General features: G+C 32.0%; 1 protein-coding gene across 3 annotated transcripts; it reads left to right on the top strand.

Moving 5' to 3' along the window:
- The first annotated feature begins 207 nt into the window (after nucleotides 1-207).
- Nucleotides 208-9,105, top strand: LOC121124119 (ATP-binding cassette sub-family C member 4). 3 transcript variants are annotated; one of them, XM_071891016.1, is made up of 16 exons: nucleotides 208-299; nucleotides 1,583-1,715; nucleotides 1,794-1,904; nucleotides 2,296-2,656; nucleotides 2,731-3,110; nucleotides 3,188-3,437; nucleotides 3,507-3,881; nucleotides 3,972-4,293; nucleotides 4,381-5,079; nucleotides 5,143-5,222; nucleotides 5,288-5,442; nucleotides 5,511-5,737; nucleotides 6,518-6,813; nucleotides 6,878-7,296; nucleotides 8,467-8,596; nucleotides 8,671-9,105. In XM_071891016.1, exons 2-16 carry the CDS (start codon nucleotides 1,639-1,641, stop codon nucleotides 8,860-8,862), a joined length of 4,074 nt encoding a protein of 1,357 aa, XP_071747117.1. In that variant the 5' UTR covers nucleotides 208-299; nucleotides 1,583-1,638; the 3' UTR covers nucleotides 8,863-9,105. The 3 variants fall into 3 exon arrangements, with proteins under 3 accessions (XP_071747117.1, XP_040575178.1, XP_040575170.1); XM_040719244.2 differs by having other exon boundaries at nucleotides 211-299; nucleotides 2,296-2,660; XM_040719236.2 differs by having other exon boundaries at nucleotides 223-299; nucleotides 1,634-1,715.
- The last annotated feature ends 2,123 nt before the right edge of the window (nucleotides 9,106-11,228 follow it).

Below are 11,228 nucleotides of genomic sequence, written 5' to 3'. Positions count from 1 at the left end.
TGAAAACTAATCTGGTCTTCATTTCGTATTAAATACTAAACTATGAGAATAATAATTTAATAATAACAGGCCGAGTACTGAATTGTGAGGAGATCGACCTCATGCGTTAAAGCCGCTCTTACTTATCTAGTTAGGCATGATTGTTATATGTATGAAACACTTGCAAACAAGTTGAAAAGAAAAGGAGAGAGCATTTAAATTCAAACAATTATTTATCATTAATGAACAAAGTTAATACAAAGACACTCGTTGAAAGGAGATTGATCCTTAGGGAAAACAAAAAGGAATAATTAAAAAAGGTAATAACTATTTGATTCTTTATTTCTTTGATCAAATCATAGAGGCTTAATTCGACAAAAAGATATTTTTTTTATTCATTATGAAGTCATAATTATATATATTATAAGACTATTTCAGTCATAATATTGATTATCATATTTCATTGTATCATTTGATAACAATCTTCATTCCCTACAAAACAAACTCTGTAGTCCTCCATTTTAAAGTATATTGAATATATATGTATTATGAAATCTGATAAAGATATATAATACAAGGTGCGATCTCTATTTAAAAACCAACATATTAAAAAAAAATATGTATATTTCTCACCTAATCATCCGATTTTAGTAAAAATCAATGCCAAATGAAATTTGAATGAAAAACTTGTTTTATAATTAATAATTATTAAAGTTTATATTTATAATATAATTTTTGGCTTTTTTTAAAGATAGAAATTACTAATTACTCTGTGATACGTTATTTAGTTTCAATGTTTGCAGATAAAATATTATTTCTAAATATATAATAAATCCATAGTTTCAATAGATCTAAATGAAAAAATTGCATCAATTCATAATAGTAATTAAAATGACTGATGTTGTAAGCAAATACAGCGTAGTACATTTTAACCTGTACAATCTGATTATACAAGTTACAACTTGTACATTCTTCAATTGTAACATAACCCAACCTTTTATAATATAAATAAATATCTCAATTTAAACTCCATATTTATAAATAATTTTCGTCAAACAATTGAAATTGTAAAAGTAAGTTCAAAACATTACAAATTCCTAAATTTTCATTTTCATTAAGAATGATTAAATAGTATTTTATTGTGAGTATTAGGACTTATTCATTGCCATTTTGGCATTCTCGACTGCTAAACTCAATCCCTATTACACCACTGTTCTTTTGTATTCATGTGATAGTTTACCTTTAAAAAGAGAGGAGGAAGAGAAAGGAAAAGAAAGCTCCCAATAATAAAACGGATTCTGTGACTGTACATTGTATTTAGTATTAGGCGAAGCATATAGCTACACTTTACAATGTTCATAGGAGATTAAATCAACATTTAAGCAAATCGTGACTATTAAGTGAATTATATACTCGTAAAACATGAACTTGAATACTAATTATCTTCAATTTAGTTATTTATAATTAGGGAGGCATTTATTTCATTTCTATTTTCTTTATTTTGTGTTATTATTTTTTGCCGATTTAACTAAATAACTTCACTACTTCTCCTTTGCCTCTGTAATTGCAACATTATCCTTCTTATTTTGTGTTCTTTTATCAGTTTTTGTGTGTGTGCTTGCTGATTCGTTACTATATATACATATATGCATAGATAATATGGACATTGAAGAAAAAGTTAATCTCAAAGACAACAAAAGGTCAAATGCAAATATTCTATCCAAGATTTTTTTCATGTAAGTTTATTTCCATTACTTTTTTTAGTCATACCAACCAAACTAATTATAATGCATCTTTTTACAAAACAATGACAGATGGGTCTTGCCCCTACTACGTGATGGTCAAAATAAGGCTTTTGACATTCCGGATCTTCCATCTGCTTTAACAGAAGACAAGTCCAGATATTTGAGTGATAATCTTGAGAGGTATGTAAATACATATTAGGGATAGAAAAAAGGGAAAATCGAACTCTGATTCATGGTAGTCTACGGTATTTTACATAATAATATATCTGAAGTAGCGAGGGAAATAATTATAGTTCCGACAGCTGACGATATTGTCATAGCAAACCAACAGATAATCCAGATGCGTTCTTCTTTTCATAGAAAAAAAAAAACATACTTATTTACATTATTTTTTAAGATCACCACATTGTAAATCCATTACAAATTTGTACTGTAACGTGAACCGTCAGTCCTGAACTGCGGTTCCTACACTACCATCCCAGTACTATCAAATTTTATCTTAAAACTTTTTATCCATTATTTGTATCACATATTTATACCGATTAAAAAAGTCTTCTTGTTTATGATTTAGAGAATGGAAAAAAGAGTTGGAGAAAGGGCTGAAATATGATAATACATCCAAGAAACGCTATTCTCCTAGTTTACTTCGAGCACTCATCCGAACCTTTGGCTCAAGCTTAGGAGTTTATGGAGCATTTTCTTTTATTGAAGAATGTGTCTTTCGTCTTCTTCAGCCCCTTGCCATCAGTCAAATCGTTCTCTACTTTAGTAATTCAAATCATGGGATATCTCCAACCCAGCTTTATATATGGTCAGCTGTACTCATTATGTCTGGAGTACTCTACGTTTTTAGTCATCACTGGTATTTCTTTGGTGTGGTCCAGGTAGGGATGAGAATCCGTATAGCATGCTCGGCTCTCTTGTACAAAAAAGTAGGTAATCACTTAAAGGGACAATTCAATGCAATTAATATAACTAAATATCCTTTTTTGTATGTACGTCATAGTCACTCAAGTTGAGTAAAGCCTCTATTGGGAAAAGTTCGGTTGGGCAAATGGTGAATCTTTTATCGAATGATGTGAATCGATACGATCTTTGTGTCCTCTTCATTCATTACCTCTGGGTGGCACCCCTTCAATTTATTTTAGTTTCCATAATTACATGGTACATGGTTGGGATTTCCTCCATGTGTGGAGGAGCCATCCTTTTAGTATTTATTCCTCTACAAACTTGGATAGGGAAACAGTTCTCGAGACTTCGTATCCTCATTGCTGGAAAAACAGATAAACGGATACGGGTGATGAACGAAATCATTGAAGGTATGAAGGTGATCAAAATGTATGCATGGGAGTATCCATTTATGGAAGTTGTCAATGAAACAAGGAGGTGAGCCAATTCAAGGGTAAATCAATTTTTTGGAGAGAAAGATGGAACTAATCTTTGGTTTTCTTTCTTTCACTTAGAGACGAAATCCAAACTATTAAAAAGACATATGAGTACAAGGCATTTAATCTGGGGTTCTTCTTTACTTCAAGTCGAGTTGTTCTTCTCCTGATATTCTTTTTGATGATCATTGGAAACGAGGTCATCAGCTCCAAAAATATATTTCTTATATTTGGACTTTTCAATACTGTACGTCTTTCATTAACTCTATTTTTTCCAAATACGATTTCTATGACTTCAGAGGCACTCGTTTCTACAGATAGGATTCAGGTAAACTCAATTTTTTTATAATTAGATGACCAACTTTTGAGTAGGTTTTGATTACCTTATTCTCCAAAGAACTTTCTTCTACTAGAAGAAATCGGTGATATTTGCTCAAGTATGAAGCATGTACCAGAGGTACGTCCTGAAGTATCTTTGAGAATAGAAATGAAGAATGTATCTGGTAAATGGACTTCCAATGAGAAAGATGACGATTTGAGAAATGTGTCCTTTCAAGTGCATAAAAGAGAACTAACAGCTATAATTGGACCTGTGGGAAGTGGTAAAAGCACAATATTACAAGCTCTCCTGGGAGAGTTCCCTGTTAGTTCAGGAGATATCTCTATTTATGGAAAGATAAGTTATGCCTCACAAGAGCCATGGATATTTAGTGGTACAATTCGACAAAATATCCTATTAGGGGCATCTATGAACCATAAAAGATACTTGAAAGTAAGAATATTATTTTATTTAGAGAGAGAGAGAGAGTTTTCTACAACTCAAGTTATGTATGTACCTAAATAATGACCTCATTATTTTTAGGTATTGAAAGTATGTTCTCTTGAACATGACCTTGAGTCATGGCCAGATAGAGACCATACCTTTGTGGGTGAGAAAGGAGTTGCTTTATCAGGCGGGCAAAAGGCACGGATTAATTTAGCTAGGTCTGTGTACTCCGAAGCAGATGTATACCTTTTGGATGATCCACTATCAGCCGTGGATTCTCATGTTGGAAGACATTTGTATGAGGAATGCATTAAAAATTATCTCTCTAGGAAAACTGTCATCCTCGTAACTCATCAAATACAATACCTTGGAGACGCAAGTAATATCATTTTGCTAAACACCAAAGGAGAGATCGAAGGTATTTATTTCATTCAATACTTGTTTTCAAAGAACATATTGCCTTTATTAAACTATGTAAAACTTTTTCAAATCCTCTTACAAATAGATCAAGGAACTTTGAATAAGCTATTAATGTCTGAAAGGGACTTTACGTCCTTCTTAGTGGCTCAAGAGGAAGAAACAGACTCAATTTTTGATGAGGATGAACTCGCTCTCACTCCCAAAAAAAGTCTAAATATAGAAAATTACATGCGAAGACGACAATCTTCTGTCTCTTCTATTGGTTCAAGGGCCACTATTGACACGAACGCCATGGAGTATAACGACATTCCAAATGAAGGAAGGAGAACGCAAACCACGGAATCCAAAGTAAAAGGAAGCATTTCCGTGGCCTTATACAAAAAATATTTCTATGCGGGTGGGGGAAAGTGGATATTTTTATTCGTGTATGGCCTCAACATTTTATCACAATTACTCTTTGTGAGCACTGATTGGTGGCTGAAGCAATGGACGAATGCTGCAGATGCTCGAACAAAGTTTGGTGACATTAGCAACCAAAGTCATTTTTTTAGTAATTACGCCAATGCTTCTTCCTTTGAAATCCTTCCGGGTTTTCAAATTGATCTCTTCAACTCAATTTATTATGGTATTTATTTTGCTTTGGTTGGAGCTCTGATCATTTGCTCACAAATCAGTATTAGGAAATTCCTTATCCTTTGTTTGAAGTCCTCCAAAAATCTTCACTTAGAAATGTTCCAGAAAGTGATTTTCACAAAACCCACTTTCTTCGATGTAAATCCCGTAGGTAAGTCTATATAAACATTTCTAGACCTGGAGAAAATAATTCTAAAAACGTTCTTACTTAAAGGAAGGATCCTGAATCGTTTCTCAAAGGATATTGGGTCTTTAGATGATTTACTACCTCTAGCCCTTAGTGATACTAGTTTAGTAAGCACTGTTTTTGAGAAGCATTTGAATTGATCTTATTCTATGTATTTGTATTTTATTTTTAGATTTTCTTAAATGCAACAGGTATGTTTGGGCTCATCATATCCACGGAACCAAAGGTTCTCATTCCCTTAGGCGTTATTTTAATCATTTTATTAATACTAAGAAAATATTATCTTAATGCATCCAGATCTGTTAAACGTCTCGAGGGAATAACAAAGTAAGTCCATCAACATAAATATCACCCAAATCATTTTGAATTTTTTATTCAAAACTACAATCATTTAGATCTCCAGTTATTTCTCAATTATCCACCACATTGAATGGCATTTCCACTATCCGAGCCTCAAAATTAGAAAATACCTTCTCATCGGAATTTCATTATCTTCAAGATATTCATACAGCAGCTTTTTTTAGCTTTCAGTCTGTGACAAGGTTTTTTGGATTTTGGGTCGATGGCATCGTTAGTGTCTATGTTGCAGCCACTGTTGTAATATTTGTTTTTTTTAGTGGAGGTGAGTGGCTCTTATTAATTTATCTTATGTTGGTAAATGTTCGATCTGTAATTTGTTATACCTAAATATCTGTTATGCACAGGTTGACTATTGTAGAGCATCTTTTGAATTTTGTAAGATGTTCTGTAACATTTTATCTAATTTGACTACTACTATACATAGAATATTTGACAAAAACAGATAATAACCTAGATACACTTATCAAGTTCATTTTTTTTTTCAATGTGTTTAATTGAATTTAAGAGTTTATTCGCCAAATTCCACATAAATCTTTAAAATTTTCTTATAAGTAATTTATTTACTAAGTCGTATCTTTTTTAAATAGAGTCTTCCCCCCCCCCCCTATTTATATAAGAAATTGTCATAGAAATCTGCCACTCTCAACATTTAAGTTAAATGTGGGTCAGAAAAAAAGGTACCCACATCAAATTTAAGATGATGTTTTTTATCTTTGTAAAGATGTGTGCAAAGTTCAATATATCATATAGGAGTGTGGGAAAAGGTTATACTTGCTTTACTTTTTAGCCTTGTGCGTGATACTTTTGTTTCGACAGAAATATAATATTGAATGTGCAAAAAACTTAACTACTAAGATATGAACGATATTTATTGCAATCGCGGTTTGAAAATACACCACCCTACTCAATCCACGGGTTAAAAATCAACCCACCCATCACTAGTAAGTATGGGGGTACTTAACAGACTGAACAATCACTATAATCCATTTGTATAAGCTATTTTACATATTATATACATATCTAATTGAATTCTGAATTAAAGACGTGGAGGGTGGAGATATAGGGATAAGCTTATCCCTTTCTGTTATAATGGCTGGAATGATTCAATGGGGACTTCGACAATCAGCTGAAGTGGAGAATTATATGACATCAGTAGAGAGAGTCACAGAGTATGCGGATCTACCCTCTGAAAAAAGTCTCACATCTGATAAAAAAATAGATCCCTCTTGGCCAAACAAAGGAGTCATTAAGTTCCACAATGTAAAATTAAAGTACGATGACCAAGGAGGTCCATATATCTTGAAGGGTCTAACATTCACAATCAACTCATTTGAAAAGGTAGATTACTTTAATCGAGTTTCATTTATGAAGGGTTCTAAATATCCTTTATATATTTTCATAGATTGGTATCATTGGGCGAACAGGAGCTGGAAAGTCCTCAATGATAGCCGCTATATTTCGTTTGGTAGAACCTGAGGGAGAAATCATTATCGATGGAGAAGATATTTGTCAACTTGGACTACATGATATACGCAAAAGGATATCAATTATTCCACAAGATCCACTTCTCTTTAGTGGAAATGTACGGAAGAATTTGGATCCTATAATGGAATATGAGGACTCAGATCTCTGGAATGCATTGGAACAAGCCAAGCTATCCCAAATTATTTCCAATCTAAATGGGGGACTTGATGCCCAAGTCACAGATGGAGGCTCAAACTTCTCAATTGGACAGAGACAACTAATGTGCTTGGCTCGTGCTATCTTACGGAAAAACCGAATCCTTATTATGGATGAAGCAACAGCAAACGTGGATCCTCAGTAAGATATTATTTACACTTATATTTGTAGTTTCAAGAGCTGTTTTCGCCATTTAGGGTCTTTTTAAAGGCGATCCCTTTTATATATTTACGGATATTAAAATATCAAAGATTTTAGGCAATTTGTTAATTTTAGACCTTCTTTCCTTTGTTAAAACTTGATATACTCACTTTTTATTCAACCTCTGGATAGTCACTAGGCACACAACATCGTTAATAGAGCCTTGCAAATAAATAATATTTAATTTTTCCATTATATAGTAATTGTAAAAGAATATAATAAATTTAGTCAAAAAGTGATTAATCATTAGACAGGGTCTTCTCCCACCGTCCATTGAAACCCTCATTAGTGATTTTAGTGAAGAATCATGGACCTATGGAAAACTGAAAGATTTTCTCGGAAAGTTTCATTTTTCGGGGATGAAACATGAAAGATTGTTCAGAAAGCAATTATCATATATGATTCAATTTGGGCTAAGAAAGTGCTGATTTTTTGTATATAATTTCTTTCTTTTCCTTTAAGGTCGAACTGATAATCCCAAATATTCTTTATTTGTGAGTATGGTAGAAGTACCTCCTATTAAATTTTATTGAAGAAAGATAATTTTTGAGTGAATCCATGTCAAAGTTATTTTATTGTCAGCTCCTTCGTAGTTCGTCCTATTTCGCTTGTATTTCAGAAAAGCTTCTCACCTTTTTTATCTATAGATTACTTAAGATTAAGTAATCCATATTTTTCATAATCAATATCATAAAAGATTTGATTGAATCAACACAGTAAAGGTTATATTTACTTTAGAGAGGTTTCGGAGGGATTTTAAAACAGTGTAATCAAATATTAAATAATCCATGTGCAGGCCCTTACTTTTTTTCTTAAATTTCCTTTCTAGAAGAATAAAAAATTGTGCCAAATTTGAAATTAATCAAATGACGTTTTTTTTTTGCAAATGATTGTTTCCATTTAATTTTTTTATTCACACATGTTCCAAAAAAGGGCAAGGGTTCTTATGGTCTTTTCTAATAAACTGTGTCGATATTTATTTCATTTAATAGCGTTTTTTAAAGATGAAGATGATATCTTTTTTTTTTTTTTTAATAATAAAGGTCAAACCTTGCTTTATTTATGGTATTTTTTATCTAAATAGTACTTATATAAATGTCTTTTATTCAGTACGGACTCCTTGATCCAAGAAGCTATTCGTACAAAGTTTTCCAAATGCACAGTTCTAACGATTGCTCATCGACTCCATACTGTAATGGATTCAGACAGAATGCTTGTCCTCAGTGATGGAAGAATTGAGGTAGTAACATTAATATATGTACATTAGTAATGAACTAATTAAATATCTGAATCTTTGAACACTTCCATTGTCAGGAATTTGATGAGCCTCATACACTCTTACAAAATGAACATAATTTAATTTCCCATTTGGTTGAACAAACTGGGCCTGCTATGTCAGAAAAGCTACGAAACATTGCCAAGTTACATTTCGAGGAGAGGAGAAATAATCAAGAACATCATCCAGGATCTATTGATGAGGATAATCTCGTCATGACTCATTTATAATTATAATTATCCAAAAATACCTCAGACATCTGCAAGTTCTTTTTTCTATTTAATTTTGTATTCATTAGTCCTATGAATGTTTTTATAATAGGTCTGGCTACTCCTTGCACACATCATTTATGTGAGCTACGGACAAAGCCTATATTTTTATATTTAAAGTTAATATGTATATATCCTTTGATGCACATAATTATGATCTATGTACTTATTTCGACGAAAAATAAAAAGCTATATTTGTAAGCATCCATACTTGTCTGATTTGTATTCGAAGAAGGGATTTGTGTAAAGAAAAAACTATATTTTGTGAATAGAAAAGGAAAAACGGTTGTTACTTGTATTCTTTTTTCTTTTTTGTTCATTACTAAATAAATCGTCGCGGTGTTAACTCCTCTTTCAGAAGTAAACATTCTCCCCCATCTTTAGTGTAAATTGTTTTAAAAATGCATAATACAATACATTTATATGAAGGTGTAGAGCATCTTTAGACTAAAAATCATATATTAGTTATATACATGTATTAGTTTTAACATTGTGTACCCCTTTAATATTTTATACAATCAAGTTCATACTTTAATCGTCACTCCCTTTTTACCGTGGATCAGATCACATCCCTGTGTCTTAGCTTTTATATACATATTTAGCCTGTATATTTTACTTAAACTATATAATATACTCTTTTTAAGTTATACCACGTCCGAAGTCATCTCGTCTTAAATTAATTTTACTCGTTGGATGGTGACAAGCTTGAATTAATATATTCATTATAATATCTTAATTAAGAACACAACATAACTAAAAAGGTGGGAAATGGTCGTCTGTGATTTGACCGTGAGAAAATGTCACATTCGTTGATAACTTAGGAAAAAGTATGGATCAATCAGTCATATATCATTTTTGTTGGTTTAAGGAACCATCAAGATGCAAAGGTGGATGTCATTCTCAAGTATTCAGCAAACGAGGATCGCAAATTAAAATTTACTGAAACAGTCACGTTTGGTGGAAGAGGACATCGACGATGAAATTAAATTTGATGTCATCGGAAGTTCTGAGACCAACAGAATTGTCAGCATTTTGTACACATTTCTTTCTTTCTACCTGTTCATCCTTGTTATTTTTTCTGTATACATATCTTTCTTTCTTCCTGTTCATCTTTGTTATTTTTCCTGTATAGATTTAACCACTTAATTTATTTCCTTAAGAAGTGATAAGTTGGAGAAAACAATAAAAAAACATTTAATATTAGAAAAAAAAAAAAACCAGAAAAGTCATGAATCAAGAGATCCATAACAGAACATTAATTATAACCAAAATGTACTACAGTAAAATTCCTTGTCTCAACCGCTTCAGTATTCACTGCACTCGGAGTTCGACGTAAAATAGCACGAAAAATTTCAAAATTTGGCATCCGTGACTTTTTTAAATATAATACAATTTGTGCTTCGGTAACTTGGTGCTTAGCGGGTTGAAACCTTTTGAAGGCTGTGGACCATGATTTTTGTGTTTTTATAATATTTTTACACAAAAAACATGGATCCCAAAAAAGACATAGGTGACAGCAGAAGAGCAAAATTTAATGCTAATATTTTTTAAACAATACTGAATTTTTTTATTCGGATTTTAAGGGTTTTGTGTCCACACGGGAAGAAATCTAGAGAAGGGAAAATGGGCGCATCCAAGTTTAAAAATAAACTCTTCCTCATAATTTGAACAACTTGCTTAAAGAAGTTACAACTTTTACAAGTTATTTTACACGTAAACAGCGTTCTCCACTCTAAATACCGTTTTAAAAATATTGTTTTAGATGAAACGGAACAGTGGTCTTGTGTGAATGCAATCCCAACACTAATATATATTTAGTATTTTCCTCCGAAACGTTTCATTGTGGACGGGGCTTAATTAATTATGAATGAGATCTTTGACTGTTTTTCTCCCTTGAAATATGTATAATTACTTAGAAAGGAAGGAATAAGTATCTTCTTAATTGTCAATGACAGTAAACTGTTTATTTGAAAGGAATGTAATGAAATCTGATCGACAATTTAGGGCTTTTTTTGCCACCAAATCGGTTAAAAATCGTTGTGAAAACGAATTGCCTTCAGAGCACATATAAAGCTTTTTGTTTGAATTAGATTTCTCACTAAACGATTCACGTCTCCATTACCCTTTACAATTAATTTTCTTCATAAATATAAAGATCCAAATTGACAAAAAAACAATGCAAAATCTAACTTTTTTGATGTGGTGACTGATGAATACTTCAGTCCCTATAAAACTCACTAAGAAACTGTATGAACGTGTGATGCTGCAAACAAAACGCCTGCGAGAGTTAACTCAAACTTCATGAAGAATAATAACACATTATAAAT

The sequence above is a fragment of the Lepeophtheirus salmonis genome, chromosome 1 (genome assembly GCF_016086655.4).
Source record: "Lepeophtheirus salmonis chromosome 1, UVic_Lsal_1.4, whole genome shotgun sequence".
In the NCBI taxonomy this organism is placed as follows: Eukaryota; Metazoa; Arthropoda; class Copepoda; order Siphonostomatoida; family Caligidae; genus Lepeophtheirus; species Lepeophtheirus salmonis.
Note: the sequence above shows the minus strand (reverse complement) of the source record. Positions and strands in the feature narration are given on the sequence as shown.